Here is a 24,489-nt window from a genome sequence, read left to right as displayed (position 1 = left end):
GAACATTTTCAAAAACAACAAGTCCACATCTAGAAACTCCACAGTTCTCATCTAAAGCAAAACCTGTACAGTTTTTCAAACATCTTGAAAAATATCCAAGTGCTGCTTTACAGCAATTGGTAGAATACATACTAATTAAAGAGAAAATTCTCTTGGTTAGATTTGGCCATTTTGCTGGAAAACCTCTGAAGTAATTTCCAACATCAGAACTTGTGAATGCTTATGCTGATATTTTTCAAGTTTCTGAGACACCCTAGATGAAATTAAAACACTGAATGACTCCTGATGAATTTTTTTTTTTTTTTTTTTTTTTTTTTTTAAGATAAGCATAGGAAAAATGCATGTGAAAGTGTTCACGGAAGCAATTACATTTTGCTAGCCCTGCAATCAGAGCTTACTTACAGAACCTTACTGAAAATCAAAATGAGAAATGCAGATTCTCCTCTGTGCATCAAAATTCTTGGAAGGATCATCTTCAGACAGGGATGGCCATTCATTTTTCATCCAACGTTTTTGCCAGTTTTCAGCCAACTTCTGATCTACTAAGCACAGAACTAAATTCATAAGGCTTCAGGATGTAAAGGCCAGAAAACTGATTCTCCGCTGCTGCCATTAAAGAAGCATCAGATGGAGTCTCCCGAAGTGACAAGCTTTACCTAGACCTGCCAAGTTTTCAAACTACAGACAAAAACCAAGTCAAAAACCTCTCTCTTCATGCAGCCTTCAAGCTCATTTCAGCTGAAGACTTGTTTGCTTTCAAAGGAATAAAGTGATTCACCAACTGCATATTCTGCTTATGGAACAGTTTCTGTAGAAAGTCATATTTATGCTAGTTTCAAGTCCTGCAAATTTAGTGTTAAATTTTATAGAACAAAATTGCAGGTCGACCTTTTTTTAGCTTATCAGGCTTACTGGCATTCATTAATTTCCAAATCCTCACCATTTTCTTAGGTGTACGACTAAAAACTTAGAAGCCTCATCTAAAAAAGAATGATGCATCTTCTGCACAAAAAACCACACCTTGTGTGGATACCTACATACATGATGTGCCAGACTGGTAGTTTTTCCAACTCAAAGAAAAAAAAAAAAAAAACACAAAACACCCCACTGAGTGAAATCTTGACTTCAAAAATCAATGATAAAACTCCCATTGATTTCACCGTGACCAAATTCAGTTTTGTGCCATGGACAGAAATATCCCCTTTAATTAGCTCCCAGTAAGACATACCAAAGTTAGTTTAACTCTAAGCTTTTTTTCCACCCACACAGCTCCCATCCAGAACCTGTCCTGGACCTCATACTTAACTTGAGAGGTTTCAATGGTTTTTTTAAACATGTTGGAGAAAATTCATGAACAATTCTGCATTTGTTTTGCTAATCCCTTCATGCAGATAGGAAGCTCTTCATAAAATAGCCATCAGTACTTTCTCTCTCCATTACAGCTGATCTGCAAAAAATATTTGTTATTGTACTATAGGAAACAGTCATCAATTTTAATCTTAAATTACTTTAACTTTCAATACATATTTAGTTAGTTTTTGTTCCTCTTACTACAAAACCCAAAATGGAAAAAAGACATGAAATCATATTGTATTGAAGATTTTATTGATGGCTAAATTGCTGTCACTTAAATCAGGCATAGCACTTTAATTCTTATCTAACAGGACTAAAAAGAAACTGGCTATTAAAGATTTACTTCTGTAAGCCTTTAAGTTGCCAAAGACACATTGTTCTGCACAACTTTCATGCTGCCAGCAAATGACAGCACTCTAGCTGCATAGCTTACATTGTATGCTTTAGTATACAGTGAAGAGTGATCTTAAAATTTATCACCTTTACCAGATACACTTTTTGAACTATGTTACAATCAAAAAACATTTTCTTACTTCTCCGCAATTATGTACAGTATAAAACAAAACACAAGGTTTGTGGTAGAAATGTGTATGATTTGATCATATACAGGAGACAACATCAAATTTTATGAAATAAGTGACAATAATTATTTTCTGAGATTAGACTCCAGTTCGACATCACTGCAACTGACATTGCAGTGTGACACTTTCCAGAAGCACGGAAAATACATCCAATGGACCAGATCCTCCTCTTTTGCTTTATCTTATGACTTACGTGGACAAATCTAATGTCACTATGTCCTATACAATCAGATATATGTGTATCACAACTCACTATCTAGGCTTACTTTGCACTAGAGAAGCACTTAAATGAAATCTGATAATTTTGATGTGTCAAATAATACTTATAGAAGTATATGTGATGATATTCACTTTACTGTCAAGTGGAAGAAAAAAAATGCTGGAAAGAAAATGAACATGCAAATAAAATGTTAAAGTACACAATTAAAAAAAAAAATCACACTTAGAACTGGGACAGCATATTATAGAGCCGAAAAGGAGAAGCATTATTCCAAATAATAGTACATAGCCTTTAACTTGCAAACTGAATCTTTACCCACGGCACAAAAAGAATGCCCTGGCAACCACTGCCCCATGCAATCAGATTCCTGCAGAAATCCAGGGAAGAAACACAGGTTCTGCAAGAGACTTTCTAATCTCTCTTCAAAGCAACAAACAGTGGAATAAATGCAGTTTTTAAAGGAAAGTGCCAGTACTGAGAAGATGTGCTAGAACTGTGAGCCAAAACCTCTAATTTCCCCTTCCTGGTTCCAAATCATCAAAAGAAATAGACACTTCTAAAAAAAAACAACAAACAAGAAAACAAACCACAACAACAAACCCACCCCCTTTTTCAAGTAAGTCACTCCTCTCCACTCTCGTTTCCTACAGAGGATTTCACTGTGAGCAAGAAAATTCTGTGTAACACCAACGCTTCATCAATTTCTGGAATGAAGCATTAGCAGCAGTATATAAGTAAGCAGTATATAAGTACATAAGTCACAACCTGTATTTTTCCTCATTATGTTGAAGTGGAAACAGCTGTAATAAAGATCCAAACAATTCAAATTATCATCCAAATAAAAGATGTTTAACTTAACTTGTAAATACCAAATAATCCCCTCCCTTTTTTGTGAAGATGCTTCAGACAATAGCTGTCAACCAAAATTCAGTTACTTATACAGCACAGACTGCCTTAAAATGACATTGTCAAACATTCAAATTACAAATACAAGACCTCCTGCGCATCATAAAAGACAAGACAAAAAATTCTCCTAATAAACAACGCTTATTTTTACTAGCTTTTGGTAAGTTACATTGCAAGTAACTGTCATTTCTCTAACATAAATCCCAGATTTGAAAGAAGTCAGACTGGCAGAGAATAGAAATTATTATGAACTGCTTACTATCAGTGCTGTGGCCACAGAACAATTCTCAGCATCTACCCAGCATGACACTTGCCACTGCAGCTATTAACACCGCTGGCAAAGTTTCCAACAACTGAATGGCTCGATGACTTAACACTTCCCCCCGCCAAGAGAAAGTGCTTTAGAGCAGCACAGACATCACAGATAAGCTGTAGCAAGGCGGCTTACATGTTTACTGCTTGTTATGTGACTGTTTGTAAACACAAAGAAAGATTTTTTTTTTCCCTTCAGGAGTACAAATTATCTTACAGTAATAGTTTTTTATTTATTTTAAATTCCTTCCTAAGATCACAGGGAGACAGCAACATGTAAAATTAAGGCTGGAATGACTTAAGAGCTTTTCCTCTTAGAGCTCAGTTTTAAAAGTTCACTGTACTCTAATGTCATATATCCTCTGGATAACTGGAACAAACAGGTGATTTACAAAGTCAGTCAACTGGTCCTAACCCTGTAATGACTGTGAACAATATGATTTGCAGTGGTCCTTGCTATAGAAGGTCCACTCTGAAATGAAATGAGTGAACATGAGTAGTTGCATATGAAAGCTTTCCTAGGGAAAGAAACACTTTGAAGATCCATTTCATTCAATAACACAGCACTGGCAATGCTCAGTGGCTGTGTTTATAAAGCAAACTACATTATTATTATATTGTCCTGTGTCTTTCTTGATTACTCTAGTACTCTAGTGTATATACTGTTTCATTACAGTATATACTCAGCATATGTACAGTAAACAATACTGGTCTAAAATCTGAAAGTGTCACTCAAGAAATTTCCAGTAGATGGCTTCTATGCATAAATTTGCAATTTACTTTTGGAGTCAAGCAAGGGTGTTTCAGAAAACCCGGGTCAAAAGTATTTTTAGACTTACACTCAACAGATTCATAGAAAAAAAGTAACCACCTGCACAGCTATCCTTTTCATGAACTACACATGCTCCACAAAGAGAAAGTTAAGAGCTGCAACTGGTTTGCTGGGATCACACCAAAAACAGACAAAAGGAAAGAGAAATAAAGTTTATTATAAAACATGTTGAAATAGCAGTGACTTAGCTGACTTCCTGCTCTGCTGTTCTAGGCAGAACAAAACATGAATGCTCTCAGAAAAGCCAAAACAAAATTACAGCGTAATATGTTGCCACACTAAAATCGCTTTCTCTTGATAATTTCTGGTTTCCAGCTGACAGGATGAGTTTCTTCAGTCTAAAAGGAAAAAAGAAAAATCTCATAAGGATTATTTTTCACTTGAAATTCACCTGTACTTAGAGTTTAGTTTCATAGTATATATACTCTATTTCATATTGTTACTTTATAATTACCTCATGTACTATGTAATTTACCCAAATGAAATTTTGTATTATCCCACTGTCTGAAGTACATGACAAGACTTGTTCTGTTCTTTTTTATTTTGCAACGAGGACAAAAATCAGGTTGCCAATGGCATTTCAGAAACAATATTGTGGTGATCAAAATACAGGAACAAAAACTCCAGAGACAGTCCTTATAGCAATATCTACATCAGTATTGGCAGATGCCACAGAGTCTACAGTTTGCTCAATTGCAAAATGGATAAAACATTCCATATCCCTTTATGTCTAAGAGTTGCTCCAAGTCTAATTAATGCAAAAATTCCAAGGCTTAATAAAAATCCTTATATTCTTTATATTGGAGACATACTCCAATAAACTATACAATATTCTATTATCTTCTCCATTAGTAAATGGGTTCAGATTTGAGAATAACCGTTTGAAAATAAGCTATTGACTCTGAATTCTAAAAACTGTCAAGGCAAATGACTAATCTAGATCATATGCAGAAGTACAATAAATTTTTAGAATGTGATCTTTTTGCTAATTCCCATGTTTCATCAATACAACCACACAGTCCCCTACTGGCTTCACAACGCAATGTACACCATTGCATTACAATTTCTCCAAACTTTATCACAAAGGACTTTTGCAGAAGAGTTGATAGACCTGACGCTTATTTGTACTATAGTAGTTAATAAGAAATTAGGAGTGCAGATACTAGCTGCTGTCCTCTCAACATTATTACATATGCATTGCTTTCAAACTTCAATAAAATGGATTACACAAGTCTGTGCATATCCCTTATTGATACGTGTAACACTTGTTTGAAATTTTTTTATTTCATGAGAATACATTAAAAAGACACTTTGACATACCGCAGTATCATCTTCTTTGTACACTTTTATGGTTTTATCAGCTTCAGCAGTTAGCAATCTGCTTTCTGACTGGTCAAAAACACAAGCAAATATTCCTGATTCACTGTCCAAGGAGCCTGGCTGTACAGCTGCATGTACTCTCTGGAAATTGTATCCGGTTCTCCAGTCCCAAAGATGCATAGTACCATTATCAGCTAAAACGAACGAACAAACATACTTAGTATTTTAACCAGTTCATTTCTATCAGTTTTCTAAAAACGGTTATCATGAACAACTAATCAATACCTCAGGAATACATCAGCTATAGCATTCATGTAGAATAGCTCAGTACACCCTTCAAGGTTTCCCATTTTCTACTGGTTTCCTTCTTAGTTAAGACAGGCTGATCTTGTTTAAGGCCGTGTTTTGCATTAGATAACCCAGAGCGATGATGCACTACATCACAGGGCAACTGCAGTAAGCTCCTTTGGAAGCACAGAAAGGACTGGCATTCTGAATATCAAGCTCCCTCTTCAGTAGCTCCACTGAAGTTGAACAAAGAGGCATCATCCTGTCAAACCGATTACAGACATTAAGGAGTCTGTAATGGGACACGGGCTTAACGTTTGCAGAGGTTCTATTTCAAATACAGTTTAAGCCACTGCCAGTATTACTGCTACTGGCATCAGCTACAGGGTATTCACAGCAATATCTGAGCACTGTATTCAGAAGGATGCTCCCAAAGCAATTATTTTTCAGTTACAAAAACCACCCCCCTAAAACAGATCTATTAAAAATTTCTCCACAGCTGCCAGCTAGACAAGAAACCCAGATGCTTCAAGAAGGGTGTTTCTACAGCAAAATACTCTAAGGTAACCTCAACTTACTTTAATTCAGCATCAACTTTTTTTGAAGTTGCTGTAGATAGCACAAGGATGTAAAGGGGGGGAATCAATAGTAAAATTTTAATTTTTAAAAAAGCCACAAATATTACTAAAACCATACGGGTTTTTATGTGGAAAAGGAACAAGTTTTTCTAAAGCCTCAGCTACTACTAACACAAAAAATCCTACAAAGAGCTTCTAGAAATGTCTTCAAAATAATAAAGAATGAAATATGAGCCCAGTCCAGTATTTTGTCAAGTTCTTGCTCTCACTATGAATACACCAGTTGTGAAACAGAGCTTTACTCAGATTTTAAAATCAAGGGCCCCCTTTATACATACTTGAAAGCATAACCAGGGTAAGCTGACAATATAATTAGCTATCTTCCAACTCCTGCTTAGCGCATTTCCATCTTACTCCACATCCCTAGTCTACAGGACATACTGTATCAAATCGGACCAAGAGCACACAGGACCCAATGGGACCAAAGGCATTTCAGTGTTCCAAAGTGTAACTTAGCTGTTACTTTTTTTTATTATGCTCTGGTTACAAACACAGAAATGTTTTTCATAAGTATCTGCTGCTGCAGACTCATGGAACCCATCTCAAATTGTCTTATCACTTGTGATGCTGTGAATTGAGTCTCATCCTTGTTTACAACTACCCAAAAGATTGGACAAGCAAAACCAAGAAATGAAAACTCAGGCTCTGCAAGTTATATGGAGCAATACAGTCTAGCCTCTTAATTCACTTTCCTCTGACTATTAGAGCTCTCCCAGGACAATCTCGTGATGAAGTAACTAGTCTAGGACCTCAGAGATTTGGGTTTAACCTCCTGGTTTAACTCTGTTTTCCCATGCAATCTTGGACTGTTTCTCTAGAGCTCAGCTCTCAAGTTGTAAAATTAGCACTTCCTTTTTCCACACTATTTACTCATTTCCTGTTTATAATAGCATCTACATTAAAAACACACTTACCATCTCCCTACTATGTAGACACAATGCCTTAACAAAAAGATCTGATTTCAGCTGGGATTTCTAGAAGCGAGTTTCAAAAAAGCTTGTCACTAAAAAAGGCCTACATATCTACTTTACCTTGTACAAACATAAAACTCTCAGAAACATCACAGACTATGGTTTTACTAACACATACTTCCACCAAAATATTTTTATTACAGTGTTTGGGTAACTAATATATAGGAAAATGCTACCTGCAATATGAGATAAATGTTCTTACATGAAATTATTCATTATCAGATACAGTAAGCATTCAGGATTCTCCTCCTACCCCACAACACAGATACATGAATACAAACTAGTAGTTCCAAGACTTTGGGGGCTCACAGGCCACTAACAAAACTCTATTGTATCAGATGATCATTAAATTCTTGAAGCTTTTGAGTGAAAGAATTAAATCTGTGTCACAATAGACACAAAATCCTCCCATAGGCACCAGAGCCAAGTGGTTAATTTCTTCATTTCAGAACACTTGAATATATAATATTGCTGAGTAAACGTTGTTTTGATTTACAGAGCCAAATAAAATTCGGAGATTAGCTATCAATCTTTTAAACAATACAAATACAGCATCAAAAAATGTGTGCAAGAAACTAAGACAACAGAACCGATGCATTTGTGCTGCATAAAAAAAACAAAGAAGAGTTCACATTTAAATGGCACAGCAAGCTTTAGCAAGATGTTCCTATATCCTCTATCCATTCTCACTGCATCAACATGTTCCTAACATAGAGCAGCCAACAAAGAACCAGATGTCTCTCAGGCAGCTTCCGACTTCCACACCACTCCTGAGGGGACACTAATAATTCAGACTCAGGAGATCACAGAGGATGAACCCTGGAGTCTTGCAGCAGCAGCCAACTGAGAAGCAGAGATATGTTTTTGTGCATGCAGCTCAGTAACGTGAGAAAATAAAAGCGGCCCTACTCACTATAAAATGAAGTTGCATGCTGTAGCAGGCTTATAGGCCCAGATAAGGGAGAGCTCGGCAAGCATCTTTGTCTAAGGACCTCCAGCCATATATACGTGGGGCAGTGGAGAGGGGAAATACAAACATGTATTTCTCATTTTTACCTCCAGAGACCAGAACTCCATCGGAATTTACAGCCAGTGTGTTGATAATAGCATTGTGACCAGAGAGGTTCTGAATGAAGTTTCCATCTGGGAATTTCCACTGTTTAATATTATCTGGAGAACCAGATGCAAATGTGTAACTGAAAGAAAATAAGCACAGTATATTAAAGTTCAAAAAAGCTGTAAGGATAGCAAACGTCCTTCATTGAAACTACTGTTAAATGCTAGTTGCAACATTACTTAACGCTAAAACTGGTTTTCTGACATTTTTACTTCACATAAAATGAAGCAATTTTATGAAGTCATGAATTACCTATCTCTACTGTTTCCTTTCCTTTCCATAGATTACCTAAGCTTTATAAATCCTATGTTGTATAGAATGTTAATATGCAAACAAACATTAAAGATGCACATTAAGTTCTTGTCAGCTGTTATTCTGGCAAATTTTCAGGTATAAGGGCATCATCAGCAAAAGCATCGGGGAAAAAAAACCCAAACAGAACAAAAACCAGTACTGACTATTTTTCCAGAACTATACAACCGAGAATAAAAGCACTGCAAAAAAGTGAACTATGAAAGACGATTTGTTTTACTGAGTTCAGTAATCAATTCCCTCATTTTAACACATGCAAGCAGTCACAAGGTTATTTGGGTAGCGCATACAAAAGCCTGTAGGAATATTTTCAGTTGCCACAACATCTGAGCAATTTGCTGTCTATTTAATAGATTCTTCAATAACAAAATAGATTATTAACAAAAAATACTGGAATATTAAAAATCCAGAAATACCAAAATATAAAAATACTAGGCTGACATTTGCCACTGCTTGATAAAAACACTTCCATTTTTTTTTTTAAAGAGGTATGATCAATGAATCTGAAACTAGAGGTTTTTTTTTTCAGAATGTAAGTAAAACTAGGGCGTTTCTCTGCTACAGCTAACAGGCATAGCATGAGATCTTTATAATTTTTCAGACACACAGATTGGATCAGAATTGATTCATATCAAAGATTCTGAATTTCTGCACTGACAGAATTTTGTTTTAAAATATTCAAGGTGCAGTAGTACTGCAGTTCTATGTGAATTCCTTTTCTCCATTGTTTTAATGGGGATTTATCCAAACAGGCAACTGTTGATGCATCAAAATATAGTATCTAAATTCAGAGCACTTCCAGACTGCATCAAAGGCACATACATAAATTCCATGGGGTATAAGACATTCTCAGGATTGCTAACGTACACTAGTGCCAATACTTCGGTAGCACAGCGTAGTGAAGGTATTTGAGAACTGATATGTAAATTTTTACAGCATTCTAAGCTCTTAGTTTTTCATATTATTATGTTCTACCACTCTAAATCATCACTCACATTGGCTTTCTGTCACCACCTAATGTTATGAACCGTGAAAGTGTAAAAGAACGAGGAAAACTTACTGTCTTGGATGTAGCACTACTGCTCTTACAGATTTCTTGTGATTTGTTAAAGTAACACGAGTTTTTCCTGCCACTAAATCCCAGAGCCGTATGGTAGTATCATGACTGCCTACAATGAAAAGAAAATTAAAAAATAGTAGAAACCATCATATTGATTCCATCATCATCATTATTTTGATAAGGCAGCCAAAACATTATATGTGAAAGAGAAAAATATTATGCTTGTTACAAAAATATGATACTAACACCACCTCAGACAAGAAAGATGCTGGGTTGTAAGTCTTTTTACACAGTTTGAAATTCAAGAACAACTAAGTAGCTACACAGCAAAGCTAGATTTTGACATAACGGGAAAGAAGATGAACTTTATATTTAACCACGGTACTGAACACTTCTTAACTGAATTGGGGAGAACTGTGAAATATCACAGAAAATGCAAGTCTTAATACATATTATAACAAAAAATGTAAACACCAGAAACAAAGGAAGTACAGAAAAATGTTCAAACAATGCATAGCTATATTTGCTTAAACATACCATTAATAGTATGAATTAACCATTGAATGGCCCATTTTCAAGAGAAAACTAATAAGAGAAAGTAAGGTAACAAAGATAACATTATGAACCTCACATAATTACTGAACAAATACATTCATGATTCAGTTTTTCAATCATGTTACTTGTGAAACTGTGCCCACTATACCTGTAATAATTTGTGGTTCTGCAGCTTGGCACTTCACTGTCGCTACCGCATTTGTGTGTCCTGATAGCGTGTGCACACTGGCTTTTGTCCTCACATCCCAAATCTACAAATTCACAGTACATAAGTCACAGAGGTCAATAACAGGTGCATGTTCAATGTATTTTAGGCACTGTCATTGACTACACAAATTCCTTGCCATAGTTCTACAGATTAAACAATGGTATTTAGTTTGTATTTTTATCCAACAATTAATCACAACTGCCTCAGCTGGCAAATTTCAAGGGGACCAGGGAGCTTGCCACTGAATTTCTAGACATACAGATAACTTAAAAGTCACCATAAAACCATACCATCTTCTAAATACCAAGTGATCCTATAAATACTATGTAGTCTACCTACTAAATTAAGACATAAAACATTCTCCTGAAGTGACACTGCATTTTTGTGTATTCAGGCTTTAGTTTTACTGACAATGGAAGACAAAGCTAACATAAGTCATCTTAGTATTTTCATCTTGATTCATGTTAACTTTTGGTAAGTATTCACTTTTACAAATGGAAGATGTTGAAACACACTGACATATCAAGACGTTAAAATGTAACAATGCTATACTTACTCGTGCTGTTGAATCTCTGCTACATGTTACCAGTACATCTATCGTTGGATGCAAGTCTAAACCATAGACAGCGCTTAGATGACCATGGTAATGTCTGATAACCTAGATAAATAAAAACATACACACACTTTAAGTGGCTATTTGAAAGACTATTCTAAATGCTTTGATTTTTATATTTGCCACCACCAATTCACTCCAACTGAAAAAACCTACAGCTTACCTTATTGTATTCAAGATCCCAGCATTTCACTTGTTTGTCTTCTCCACAAGAAAAGAGGTATGGACTTCTTGCGCTTACTATCACCCCTCGTACAGTACTGATGTGTCCCGTCAAAGACAATTTCAATTTGCCACTAGCAAGGTCCCAAATCTGCATCAAAATAGGTATTTTGAGGTAGACAGATAAAAGCTACACGGTGATAGTCTGGTTAAACAGCCCAGATGTAATTGATCCTGCTGCATTTTAAGTAAAAAATTACAATAGCATGTGCATTTGCTCTCCATCTACTACCACATAATAAATGAAATCTCAAGACTTAATACTCCACAAATCCTTTATGAGTAGGTAATAAAAGAAAAAATGTTCTGCAGTTTGTTATTCTGCAAGCAGCAACCAAGAAATTGTTTCCAAGGGCTGAAGACTTTTTTTAAATAAGAGAACAAAAAACCTCCCCCAAACTTTGTCAGTGATTGCTTCCAACCTCTTACCTTTATAGTTCTGTCAGCAGAGCCAGTAACAAACCACTGATTTCCTGGTTCTACTGCAATACATCTCACCCACCCCAGGTGACCACTGATAACCTTTAGAAAAAACAAGAATTTTTCTAAATCAGAAATAATACACGTACATCTGTCAACATAATTTTCATTCTCCAACACTGGAATTTGTTAGTATTCACCAAGAAACATATGCTCCCTAAAAAAGGCCAAATGTGAAATTAGATCTGAAGAGAGCTTGATTTCTACTTCAGTTAAATGAAGAGACTACTAGAAAGTCACATCATACACCAGACTTGGGGAACTTGCAGTACAGAAAGACTCAGCTCCTATAAGCAACTTCTTCAAATCCTTTGAGAGTCCATAACACTGTAGCTCAACACTTGAGGCTTTGCAGAGAAAGACTGTATTTAAGCACAAGTTCCTTATGCTGCTGTATAGTGTTATACAATAATAGTTAAAGAACAATCACATAAAATCTTGGCTATTAAATCACATTGCCATATAATAGCTACCTCTTAAAGCATCCCACCACCTCCTCTTCCCCAAAAAAGGGGGTAATATGAGTTTGTTGGAAACTTTCTGGTAACAAAATACTTGAGATGGATCTCAAGAAAAGCTCTACCAATACATGGCTTGCTTACAGCAGCCTTTCTGTTTCTCTAATTTCTCCGAAGTCAGACAGCTAAAACCAAAACCCATAGTTGTTTTCACTGGATGTCATACTTCATGTACTGTCATACAGCTCATTTAAAAAAAAAAAACCCTAGAACACACCAAAAGTTCTTAGGCAGAAATACTTTGGAAAGCTAAAGTGGATTCTTATGACTAGATGAGACCACAGCAACATACATTTGAGACAGCTGTCTAGATTTCTTCATAGTTTAGGAACAGAAAAGGGCATTTCCAGGGCAGAAATCTAAGAAATAAATTATCCGACCTATTTTAAGTACCCATCTTTCACAAATTACTTCATACCAAGCTTAGGAAGACCAGTAGATCTTAAACAACAAGTAAGATGAAACCCACATTTGGTGTTCCAGCTATGCTTCTGAGTTGTTTGAACAAGGATTTTGACAGCAAATCTCCATTAAAACTGCTGACATGTAGAATTAGTACAGTGAATTGAACTGTATTTACATTCTCTCTCTGAAAAGACAGTGCCCTAACAAGTACTTATTTTTCATTTGTTTACCTTAAAACTCTCATGGGTTTATTTTGGTGCCTTTTTTTCAAACAACATTTGCCTTAATTTTTATACAGAGCACATTCTAATACTGCTGTGTTTAGAAAACCTGGTCAAGATGCTGGAGGGAAGGGATGCCATCCAGAGGGACCTAGACAGGCTTGAGAGGTGGGCCCGTGTGAACCTCATGAGGTTCAACAAGGCCAAGTGCAAGGTCCTGCACATGGGTCAGGGCAATCCCAAGAACACATACAGGCTGGGCAGAGAACGGATTGAGAGTAGCCCTGAGGAGGAGGACCTGGGGGGGGTTGGTTGATGAGAAACTCAACATGACCCGGCAATGCGTGCTTGCAGCCCAGAAAGCCAACCGTATCCTGGGCTGCATCAAAAGGAGCATAACTAGCAGCTCAAGGGAGGTGATTCTCTCCCTCTGCTCTGCTCTCAGGAAAGCCCACCTGGAGTACTGTGTTCAGCTCTGAGCCCCCAACAAAAGAAGGACATGGACCTGTTGGAGCGAGTCCAGAGGAGGGCCACAAAGGTGATCAGAGGGCTGGAGCACCTCTCCTATGAGGACAGGCTGAGAGAGCTGGGGATGTTCAGCCTGAAGAAGAGAAGGCTCCCGGAAGACCTTACAGCAGCCTTCCAGTGCCTGAAGGGGACCTACAAGGGAGCTGGAGAGGAACTTTTTACAAGGGCATGTAGTGATAGGACAAGAGGTGATGGCTTTAAACTGAAAGAGGGTAGATTTAGATTAGATATAAGGAAGAAATTCTTCACTAGGAGGGTGGTGAGGCACTGGAACAGGTTGCCCAGAAAAGTTGTGGATGCCCCGTCCCTGGAAGATTCAAGGTCAGGTTGGATGGGGCTTTGAGTGACCTGGTCTAGTGGAAGGCGTCCCTGCCCATGGCAGGAGGGTTGGAACTAGATGATCTGGAAGGTCCCTTCCAACCCAAACCATTGTATCATTCTATGATATATTCCTTTGAGCTCAAGTGTTTTTCAAAAAACTACTTTCTAAGATTAGCCTTAAGATTTATGAGTAATATAGCACGCAGGACTCTTCTGAAGATCTAAATGCCTACATTTGGTGCTATATTTAGATGAACAGTGCTAAAACAATACAATTCTGATACTAGAACATGAGATTTTTAAATATCAGGAAAGCCTGACATTCCTAAAATAATACTCACCCTTTCTCAGTCAAAATATGAAATTGCTTAAATTTCATAGTAAGAATCAGGAAAAATGTATAATTCAAACAGACACACCTGGAAAGTTAGAGATCTGAACCAATACATATGCTTAGAGATTTTCCCTCCAACTCAGCTACCCATACTCATCACCAAAATGTTTAAAGATGAAATGAGATTTTGGGGGGATGGCTATTATTACTGCCTAAAAAAAATTAAAAGGCAAAATAGACTAATTCAAAGACAAGACTAGAAGTCAAGCAATCTAAACTGCAGAGATAATTTGTAATTAAAGTATTCAGCTTTTTTTTTTTTTCCCCATTTTTCATAGCAAGTCAAAGAACTCTGGCTGACTCAGACACTGACTGCCTTTAAGTGTTTCCGGAGACAATTTTGTTATGTTAACATTGCTAGAGTATTTCTTTAACATGTTATTACTTCAAATTTTGCACCTTGTCTGAGTTCCTCTACCAAAGAATCTGACTAGAAAAGAAAAAACTCCAACTCTTTAATGAACTTATCATACTACAGCTAAACCTATGTAAACAAAAGGATAGAATTAATAATAGTCACAGAATAATTTGCTAAATAGAATGAAAAATGGTTGTAATCCAATCTGTTTCTAAGGAGAGAGTGTGCATATAGAACTTAGTTGTGATCAGTGTTAATTTGATTTCATTTTTGTGAATGAGAAGCAAAAATTAGTTTTGAGGTCTTTACAGAACATTAAATATTCTTTTACTTTCATATGCATGTTATACATTTGTAACTTACTCTGTACAGTTTCCAAGGTGGATGCCACTGAGGTTTGGGCATGGTTGGAGCCTTCTTTGCCATTAGCGCAGAATTTTTGTTTCCACCACCTTCCACCATAGCCTGTAAGTTAAAAAGAAGGTTACTCTTTATAACTTACCTCTTTGCCTAAAACCTAAAGCCTTCTCGTTCTGACATCTCAACACTGATTAAATTTAGTCTGTCAGGAGATCTCCACACAACACACATGAATCCAGAAGTAATCTTGTGAACACTACGTACTTTTCACATCAGATGTGCAACAAACTCACCACGGACATCCCAGGAGGCTGCGAACGCTCAGATATTCCGGCATGCCTGTAAATATCACCCACGCCAGCAGCTGTCCGATTTGCATCCATCCTATGTTGAATGAAAATGGTTGATTAATTGGAATCAACTTTCTCTTTCACTAAGTAAGCAATAAGGTATCACAGGGCTGGATCCAGTCAAGTGCTGTACACCTCCAAGGATGGAGACTCCACAACCTCTCTGGGCAACCTGTTCCAGCGCCTGACTGCCTCAAGGTAAAAGACACCCACAAACAAAGCCCCACTTTTTCCTCTTGTATCTGAACAAAATTTCCCTTGTTCCAACTGCTGCCTATTGTCTCTCGTAACACCCAAGAAAAACACACGTACGGAAAAACGATGCCTGCCCACACTAAAAGTAGTTTCTTTAAACATTTTCTAAATTAGAATATTCAAAATACTCAAAGTAGCTTTTATCCTGACTTCTGTGTTTTGCCTTGAAATTCCCATAGATTACGAAAGTGTTAATGAAGTAACACAGCAGTACCTGGACTGGGAAGCAGGAAGTGCTACGGCTAAGGACTGTGCTGCAGATTCACTAGGCATCCTCTGGACCTTAGTATCTGCTGTCAGAGCCACACCTTGAAAAAAAAAATAACACAGCAAAAGCAAAGACAACTCTATTGAAAAGAAAATCCAGAAAAGTATATTATACAAACACATATATATACACATATACCTCTGAACAAGGGCTTGTCACACCTCTGTAATATTAAATCCCATCATTCAATGACATTATTTTTCACATGTGAGTCAAATCTACCAAAATTTTTATTTTGGCCCAAATGCTTTCCATCTTGATTCTACTACACACATAGGTACACAATTTCTAGAGCAGAAAACAGTATGATTCTGTCATTGGAAACAAAAAAGCCTAACTAGGAGCAGCATCCATCTTTTCATCCAGCTTCAACTACTATGGAAATCCAAACATCACAGAAGTAAACATGATCTTGATAAGTATTTGCTAACTTAGGTCCTTGAGTGCAGTTTATTATGCCTTCCCTATGTGGTGGTTGGCATCATGCAGTGGTGCCAGAACTACAAAAGGTTTAGCCCTACTGAAGTGAGAATTTCAGACTATAATTTATAACCTCATCCTAAAATCAGCAGACCACTTTTTAAAAAAAATTTAAAACTCTTTGCAAAGTGTAGTTTTCATGCAGACTGGTGAATTTATTCCACTCCCATTTCTCTATTTCTTTTCCTAACCAAAGCTCTGGCAGTTGACAACAAAGACAGTATTTTGGTGAGAAGCCCAGGTTAAAACAGAAAAATTAAAGAAATTAATTTTTAACCAGGACATATCTGATTCCATTAAAAGAACACTGAACTTGAGGAAACCTCTGTGAGCAAGTCTTGACCCCACAGTTAGTCAACTATGCACGGGTTTTTTTAATGGCTGAGGGTCCATTGAACACTCACATTTGTTAACTTATAAATCAAGCCACAATACATTTCCCACCATACTTAAAATAAACTTAAGCACTAATAGTAAAAGATCAACAGCCAAAACTAAACTGCTACAAGGAAAGAGCAGGACTGATCAGTAACAGTGACAATTAGCAATGGCCAATGTAACAAAACCAACATAACCCTTCCAAGCACAGACAAAACCAAATGACACTGAAATTATTAGACCCTAATGTCTGTTTCTCAAAGCAAGGTGGTGATACCTACACCTTTTTGCTCTGGTGACGAAAAGCAGGATACATTCCCTCTTTTCATTCAGCTTCCTTCTAGCTGGAACCACCCCCTCCTTGTTCACAACAAAATTCTAAGAGCAGCTCTGCCACAACAGTGGAGGCACCAGGGATCTGTGGGTCTCAGCAAGCTCTCCAAGAGAAAGGGGACCACAAGATCAGAGAGGGGATTCCTAGAACATTTTTGTGATGATGTTACCACAGGAGGTGAAATCTCATAGAAATGAATGACCGCCTCACAGCAAGCCCATATCCACTGAGGCTTAGTGAGAAGACACTGCATTTGCACCTAAATCTTCCTCCTACCTCCTACCCCAGAACATTTATCAGCCACAAAACCCTGCATCAATACTATGAAAGACTTCACTGGCATTTCCCACTACTATCAGCTATGGATTTACAGCAACAGGAAGCCTGCTCCTGCTAGGATGGAGGATGCCTAGTTCTTACAGGAAGGCAAAAATCCCAGGCAAACACTCACAGAATTTTACTTACCAGGACCAGGTGGGTACGGATGTGTACCAGTTATCAAATACTCAAGTTCTTGTCCTAAAGAGCAACAAAATGTCGTATTAATGATTATATTTTATACTGCGCTGCAAATGATGCACTCAAACAGGAAATACAGAAAAACAGAGCAGGTCATGTACAGAAGTGATTCCTGGTTTCTCCTGCTAATGTACTACACTAGACATTTCTTGTTTTCGTTAATTTCATTTGTTCTGGTTACCTCAGTTTTCTAAAACTCAAGAGTAAAATAACATTTTAAAATGGTGATGCCACTTGTTATCAAGAGGGAGTCTCTCTCAAGAGAAAAAATCTTCATACTGCCAAAGCTGCCTTTTGAAGTAATATCATGGAAAAGGATTCAAGTACACAAACAGCATGGGTGTCTGAAACCTAAGGTAGTTAAGACAACTGATTGTGTGCTATCAGAAAAGAAAAAGGTTCTTTTCTTCTTAAAAGAAAATTCATTATCTCTCAACATCTTTTACTCTCAGAATACTTCCAAATAAAGCATCTTGAAAAAAATGCCAACTAAAATAAGGTGGCATTTGGCATTCTTTAGAAGTTTCTGCATGGGATCTAATACATACACATTTTACATATAACCAAACATAGCTTAAAAAAACCCCAGATTTAAAATCAAGAGTTTTCTGTTTTAACAGTTGCACAGCTAAAAAGTCTGAAAAGATTATATGAAACAAAATAAAAAAGCCAACCAAAACAGCAAAAGAACATGTCCTTGACCATTATGAACTTGTAAAAAGGAGAAATACATTACTGATTTTTCTCTTTCTAATACTTAAGTACAGCACATATTAATGCTACCATAAAAATTACTGGTTTTCCTAATGAGTTACCGTAAAAAATTCACAGCATCCTATTAACTACTTTGTTAGAACAAACTTCTTCCTTGTTCTGAATCAGTTACCTCCTGCAGACCCTAGCAAGAAAAATACCAAATAATGAAAAAATGGTATTTTGATTTCCATCTTTATCTCCGATGGATTAACACTGGACTGCATTTTTCAGATTTTACATCAGTGAGACTGTCACAAAAGAAAGGCCAAATATATCACCAAGAGCAAACTAACCTTGATTTCCAGAATACTGTTTGTGTCCATAAGGATCCCCGGTGTTTGGGCCTCCTTTCTCTCTCAAGTTTTCTTTAAGAGTAGGCATGTGTAACACTGAGCCGTACTCTGTACGCAGCTTGACTGCCATCTTTACTTTGTGACTGTTGGAAGAGTAAACCATAACACCGATTAAACCCCAATTTCTGAATTGTTACTAAGTTTTGAAATATCTTAGAGAAGGTTTTATACAACTTACTTTACAATTCTATTTTTTTTTTCTTCCCTCAAGACTACACTGTTAACTCTACAGAAACATTTGAACTCCTGACTTGGATGGAGCTATCACTAACATGATTTAAAACTTTGAGGCACACCAGTAATTCACTGATTGCAATACTTACCTTTCTTCATCTAAAGGGATAGGTTTGGCATTATCAGCTACAAACATATCATGGGTTCTCTTCAAAGATCTGAACACAAGCGTGTGCACAGAATGCTTTTGGACTTCCTAAAAATAAAGAAAAGAATATTTAAATACGTTTGGACATAACTAAATGAAAAATTGAAAATGGAAACATAAATTGAACTGAGTAGTAATTTCAGACTTCAGTACTGTCAGATTATACAACGCTATTTAGTTCACAGAAAAAAATTAAGTTTATCTGTTAATTGTTTTAATTCAGTGTTTACTCAATATAACACTCCCTTTCTTGGAAACTGCCAAGACTTTGAAAAGCAAGACAGAAGCTTTGAACAAGCTTTCTGCACTGGCATCTACACGGCAAATCCATAAGCATGCAAGCTTTTTCCCTCATGTTTTCCAGGTCTGTTTTCACAGGTAGGCAATAAAGTAACCTATTCTGAAAACAATCCTGTAAATTTTATTTCACTACCACCACAAAAAGAGTAAGAGCAATCATTAGTTTCTGTGCTCAGTGTCACTTTACATAAGCACAGCACAGTTTACTAAGATAAAACTTGGGATCAGACTTGACCAAACTTGTTTTCCTTTTATAATTTTCATTTGTTACTAAAATCAAAACATACTTAAAAGCTCATTCAGGAACTAACAAGCAGCATTAAAAAGCAATTAGCTTACGTACAATATTGGCTTATCAACAGTACAATTTATTTTTTTATTAATATTTTCCTCCCAATGGACAAAAAGTATGGTTAGAAATCTCGGGCCGCTTGCTTAGGTACAAAACCAAAGTCTCTGCATGACTGTATTTGTTCTATACATCATACAATGGCAACAAACTAGAAGCTACGCTAATAACTTTTGGCATTGGATATCACTCAGCTGCCCGGTCTCCAAGATTCATTACACAGATGCTTTCCCTGTTAAGCTCTTTGTAGATTCTGTTTTCCTGCCCTGAAAGCTGTCCACTCACCGACCCATTTTGCAATGCCTGTTACCCTCCTAACTCAGTACACACAGTTTTTTTGCTCTAGCTCAGTGTGCTCCTGAAAGCTCCAGGTATTACGTGAAAAATAAAACAAACCAGCATTCGGAATTGGATTTGGAATTTCATACAGCTGGAGAAAGAAATAAGAATTACAGTAGCTAATTACTATTCAACAACAGCAGCTGTTGAAATCACCACACGAGTAGTAGATAACACAATGCCTCCCCAACAGGGAAGAAGCATCTACAAGTATTTTTTTGACAGAGACGGCACTCTGTAAAAAACCGCCAGCAGCATTAGGTGGGCCAGCAGTCTTTGCATCTTCTTCCATACTCCTGACAACAACACTTGCTTTTAGAAGTGCACATTGTTCACCCCACAGTAACTATTCCACGGCCTATAAAAACAGCGGCCTTCTCCCCAGCTTTGCTTCCCAGCCCTCACAAAAAAGCTACCGTTTCCTTGACCAGCCGACAAAGCCAGTAAGTCACCGGCGGTTGGGCATCTCACCGTCACCTCCCCAGCCCCCAGCACCAATTCCGTACACGGCGTAAGTCTGGCAAAGCCAAACTGCCGCCTGCTGCTCGCTCCTGCCCCAGGCCTACAGAGCCCACGGACCCGCCCCACAGCCCTCAGACGGGCGAGAAACACCGCTCTCGCTTCCCGCTGTCCCCCGGGGCGGCACGGGCCGGGGCCGGGAAGGCGGAGGGACCGCCGTGGCCTATCCCCACGGCGGCGCCTTCGTACCAAAGGGGAAGCGAGGGCGGGGGCTCCGGTACGGCGCTCGGTGGTCCGTGCGCGGCTTCCCCCCCCGCCGCAGCCCGGCCCCGGCCCCCTCACGGGCCCTGTCCGCCCCGTTGCCCCGGCAGCGCTCCCTAGTCTCGCCGGGGACGCCTCGACGGCGAGGCAGGGAGGACTCGAGGGGGGCCAGCGGCGGGCCCACCGCCCCCCCTCCCCTCACCTCCACCATGGCGCCGGCGAACTCCCCCCGCCGCAGCTCTCGGCGCACCGCTATGGAGCCGCTTCCGCCGCCTGCCCCGCGCCGCACCGGAAGTGACGCGCCGCGACTGCGCAGGCACGGACGCGCGCGCGAGGGGGCGGGTTAGATAAAGGAGAGGGGCGGGCCGAACGCGGGGGGGCGGGGCTTACAGCACCCGCGGGGCGGGCTGGGGGTCGCGGGGCGGGCTGGGGGTCGCGGGTTCGAGCCCCGCGGGGTCCGGCGGGGCCTGCGGTCCGGCCCGGGGGGCGGCGCCCACGCGGGACGCTTACGGGCGGCCCCCCCCAGGCACCGTCCCCCCTGCAGTGACGGGTCCCGACCAGAAGAGCGCAATATGCAGCTGTCTGAGAGGCACCTGGTGTTTTCCTAAGCGTGCCCCAGAGCGATGGGGCAGTAGACTTTACCTACGCGATGGTTCCCCACGCTGAGGGATTGAATGTGCGCTGGTCAGCCTGGTTTTATAGAAATCCTTGGCCTTTGCAATTGTTTTGGGCCGTGCAGCCACAGCTTTTAAGTGTTGTTTCCTTCGTGAGTTCTCAAGGGTACAGCCTGTTCAGGGAGCCACACAAAATGAGGGGGGGTGTGGGAAAACAGACCCCGCACTGAGATGCAACCTCTAAACGAGAGAAGACAGCGTGATATGGGATGCTAACCGTTATACCTGGTAACTGACTTTTGGAAACGGTATCTTTAGTTGAGGTCCACAGGACCCCCTTTCGATGCAGACCGAAGCTGTGCACGAACGGGCCGGCCGCCCCTGCCGCACGCTGTGGAAGGGCAGAGGTGTAGTTCTTTTCCAAACGTATCCTGATACTCCAGCAGATAATTTTCACTTGCCTTCATAACCAGAATAACCAAATGCATACGTGCAAACTGCAAACAGGCACCTACTTTCTTCACATACACTCATCTGCTCTTAAATTCAGGAAGCCTTGTCCTCTCAAGCCAAAGCTGGGATTTGGCAAGCCCATCTTCTGCAGTCCCGCCATCGTGCACATCTTTACCACTACACCAGCCACTTAGTACGTCTGTCTGTGTGCCTGAGCTACAAACTGTTTGCAAACTGATTTGAGCTAAAAATAATCCAGTGCAACATCTGTTGGTTCAAACCTGTCCTCTTTATTGATGGCATTAGCGTGGGATTATTTCTGGCACACGAATTGCTTGCTTGACATAATGACCACCTCTTCTCTTTTCCGGAGCTGATGCATCATTGCTGGTGCCCGCACTGGTGGTTTATATTTAGTTATTTGAGAGACAGTGATAGCTAGAAATGTGCTCCAAGTGGCTTCGACCCCCAGTTCCTGGTCTGGGGTTGAGGTGGGGGTGAGACGTCCACTACGTTGTGCCACCGACAGCAGGGGAGCATTGCCAGCTCCGTTTCGAGCCAAGCCATCCAGGTTTCATGTTTAACACGAGGACCTATTTCGGTAGTCCCACCGGTGATGCTGGGGATCCCCATTGGGTTTCGGAGCCTCCAGTAAAAGTCAGCACGGCACCTCGAGGAGGGGGAGCATCATCTGTGCTTGCTTAAATTGCAACCTAGAGTGCAAACTCCACGGGGCAGTGTGTCAAAATGGGGCAAGTCTGTTGCATCCTCCCGGGCTGGTGAGGTTAGATTGAAGATACAGAAGGTTTACAAGGAGATATTGGGGGCAAGCGATTTCAAACAGTTGGTTTTTATTTTAAGTTTACACACAAAGTAATGCGTGCCTGGTGACTGGTTGGTTGACTGATTTGGTGGATTTGATGTGTGGAAATGGTTTAAGGGCTAATCTCTGGCAACATATAATGTATCATGATACAGTTGTTTCCTTTCTATTGTTTATTGAAAGAAATACTGCCTTTTTAAAGCAAAGCAATTTTGAAATACAGATGCTTATAGCAGTCCAAGAAAAAAAATCTCCATTTATATTTTGTAAGAAAACTTCACTCGTCTGTGTGGTTTATTACTATTATTATTAGTGTTCACCCTGCCCCCGTAGTTGTTCTAATTTTTTTACAAGTAAACATTGTTTAAACAATTTATAATCTTATATTATTTCCTGGTGTCCTTATAATGCTTTAGAAAATCAGAGGGCAAATTAATCTCTGTAATGATTTTTTTCTAGAAGTTTAGTCTAAGGTGAAATGTAGTCCCAGAACTTCAATAAATCATGTCAGCAATATTAATTAGAATATGCACTTTATTAATTTCTTTGTTACGTGCAGCTACCTGAAGTCTTCTTGCATGTCAGCTACATCTGCAATTCTGGAAATAACAAACTATGTAATTTTTTATAAATCACTACTTAGAAGAAGGTGACTAGTAGGTTGCATGTGCTTTTAGTGCTGTTTTAGGGCCAAAGTCAACAGCTCCACTCATTAATGTTTAAGAACTTGCTTGCTCCCAGAACAAGAAGATGGCATTAATTCTCATTTCTGAGAAACCTTTGAAGTAATATTTGTTACCGGTAAAAGCAAGAAATGAGGATGTTCACCTCACCAGAGATGAACATTTAAGTTTACAGTATTCTTTTCATAGTATGACACTATTACACCACTAGTTGTTTAAAAGGACATTTCTAAATCAACTGGTATTTCTAAATTTAATTTAGTAAACATCGTAGATCATCGTGGCCCAAGAAGGTTCTGTTCCCCCACCCCAAGACCTCCTCGGAGGGCACATTCAGCGCTGAAGAGCCGTGATCCAGTGACCGTGACTCGTCTGACGGGGGTTTGTGTAAAGAGGGTTACACCACTGACAGATACGTCGGCACAACAAACAGAAGGGGCAGCAAGCAAACAGTCATTCTTAAAAACACACACATACGCCTCTGCCAGTAAGTGCCTTTTCAGTACAAAAATACTGTATGAAGGGATGTCCTGGAACACCATCAGGTCCATGTTGTATTATTACAGTTCCTAACAGCCGGTGTGTTGTGGTATCGCTCCCACGTTAAGTCCGGGAACAGCTTCGCATTAACTATATGAGTTGGAGGAGGGAATATGAGGGAAAAAAGATTAGGTGTCCTGTTTTGAAGAGAAAGCCTCTTTGATATAATTTTTGGAAGAAATTTAAGCCATGGTTTTGGTTGTTCATAGGGCTTCATTCAATCCTTAGAAAGCGTCAGCCTAACTGTAATGGTTGCAAGCATGAGAGAAAAATCACATCTCATAACCGGCATGCTAACTAACGTAGATTAAGTTCTGCTGCCAGAATGTTTTTCTATATATGCATACGTCTGCCAGTACAGATTGCTCTGTATGCAGTTCCAGATTTGGACTGTTTTTTTTTCTGATAAAACTCTCCAGGCAAAACCTTTGCAGCGTAGACAAGGCCTCCACCTACCAGATGTGCGGTCACACAATCCCCATCCTGGGGCATCTGCTCAT

At 39.1% G+C, this 24,489-nt stretch overlaps 1 protein-coding gene across 4 annotated transcripts in view; it reads right to left on the bottom strand.

Annotated features, from left to right (window-relative positions):
- The window catches only part of PLRG1 (pleiotropic regulator 1), a 41,255-nt gene extending 20,070 nt beyond the window's left edge, over positions 1-21,185 (bottom strand). For 3 of the 4 annotated variants that reach the window (XM_087736599.1, XM_087736600.1, XM_087736601.1), the window contains exons 1-15: positions 21,079-21,185; positions 19,110-19,216; positions 18,727-18,869; positions 17,624-17,677; positions 15,913-16,006; positions 15,387-15,477; positions 15,097-15,198; positions 11,938-12,030; positions 11,450-11,599; positions 11,230-11,331; positions 10,614-10,716; positions 9,911-10,019; positions 8,478-8,617; positions 5,525-5,718; positions 403-4,542 (exon numbers count right to left, since the gene is read on the bottom strand). In XM_087736599.1, coding sequence (XP_087592725.1) covers positions 4,483-4,542; positions 5,525-5,718; positions 8,478-8,617; positions 9,911-10,019; positions 10,614-10,716; positions 11,230-11,331; positions 11,450-11,599; positions 11,938-12,030; positions 15,097-15,198; positions 15,387-15,477; positions 15,913-16,006; positions 17,624-17,677; positions 18,727-18,869; positions 19,110-19,216; positions 21,079-21,087 — 1,551 coding nt within the window. In that variant the 5' untranslated portion in view covers positions 21,088-21,185 and the 3' untranslated portion in view covers positions 403-4,482. The remainder of the gene's footprint in view (positions 1-402; positions 4,543-5,524; positions 5,719-8,477; positions 8,618-9,910; positions 10,020-10,613; positions 10,717-11,229; positions 11,332-11,449; positions 11,600-11,937; positions 12,031-15,096; positions 15,199-15,386; positions 15,478-15,912; positions 16,007-17,623; positions 17,678-18,726; positions 18,870-19,109; positions 19,217-21,078) is intronic. The other variant, XM_087736602.1, reaches the window with a different exon arrangement.
- Positions 21,186-24,489: the final 3,304 nt, after the last annotated feature.

Source organism: Nipponia nippon, unplaced genomic scaffold (genome assembly GCF_047370975.1).
Source record: "Nipponia nippon isolate SJK-2023a ecotype South Korea unplaced genomic scaffold, ASM4737097v1 scaffold_6, whole genome shotgun sequence".
In the NCBI taxonomy this organism is placed as follows: domain Eukaryota; kingdom Metazoa; phylum Chordata; class Aves; order Pelecaniformes; family Threskiornithidae; genus Nipponia; species Nipponia nippon.
This window is presented reverse-complemented; position numbering and strand designations above follow the sequence as displayed.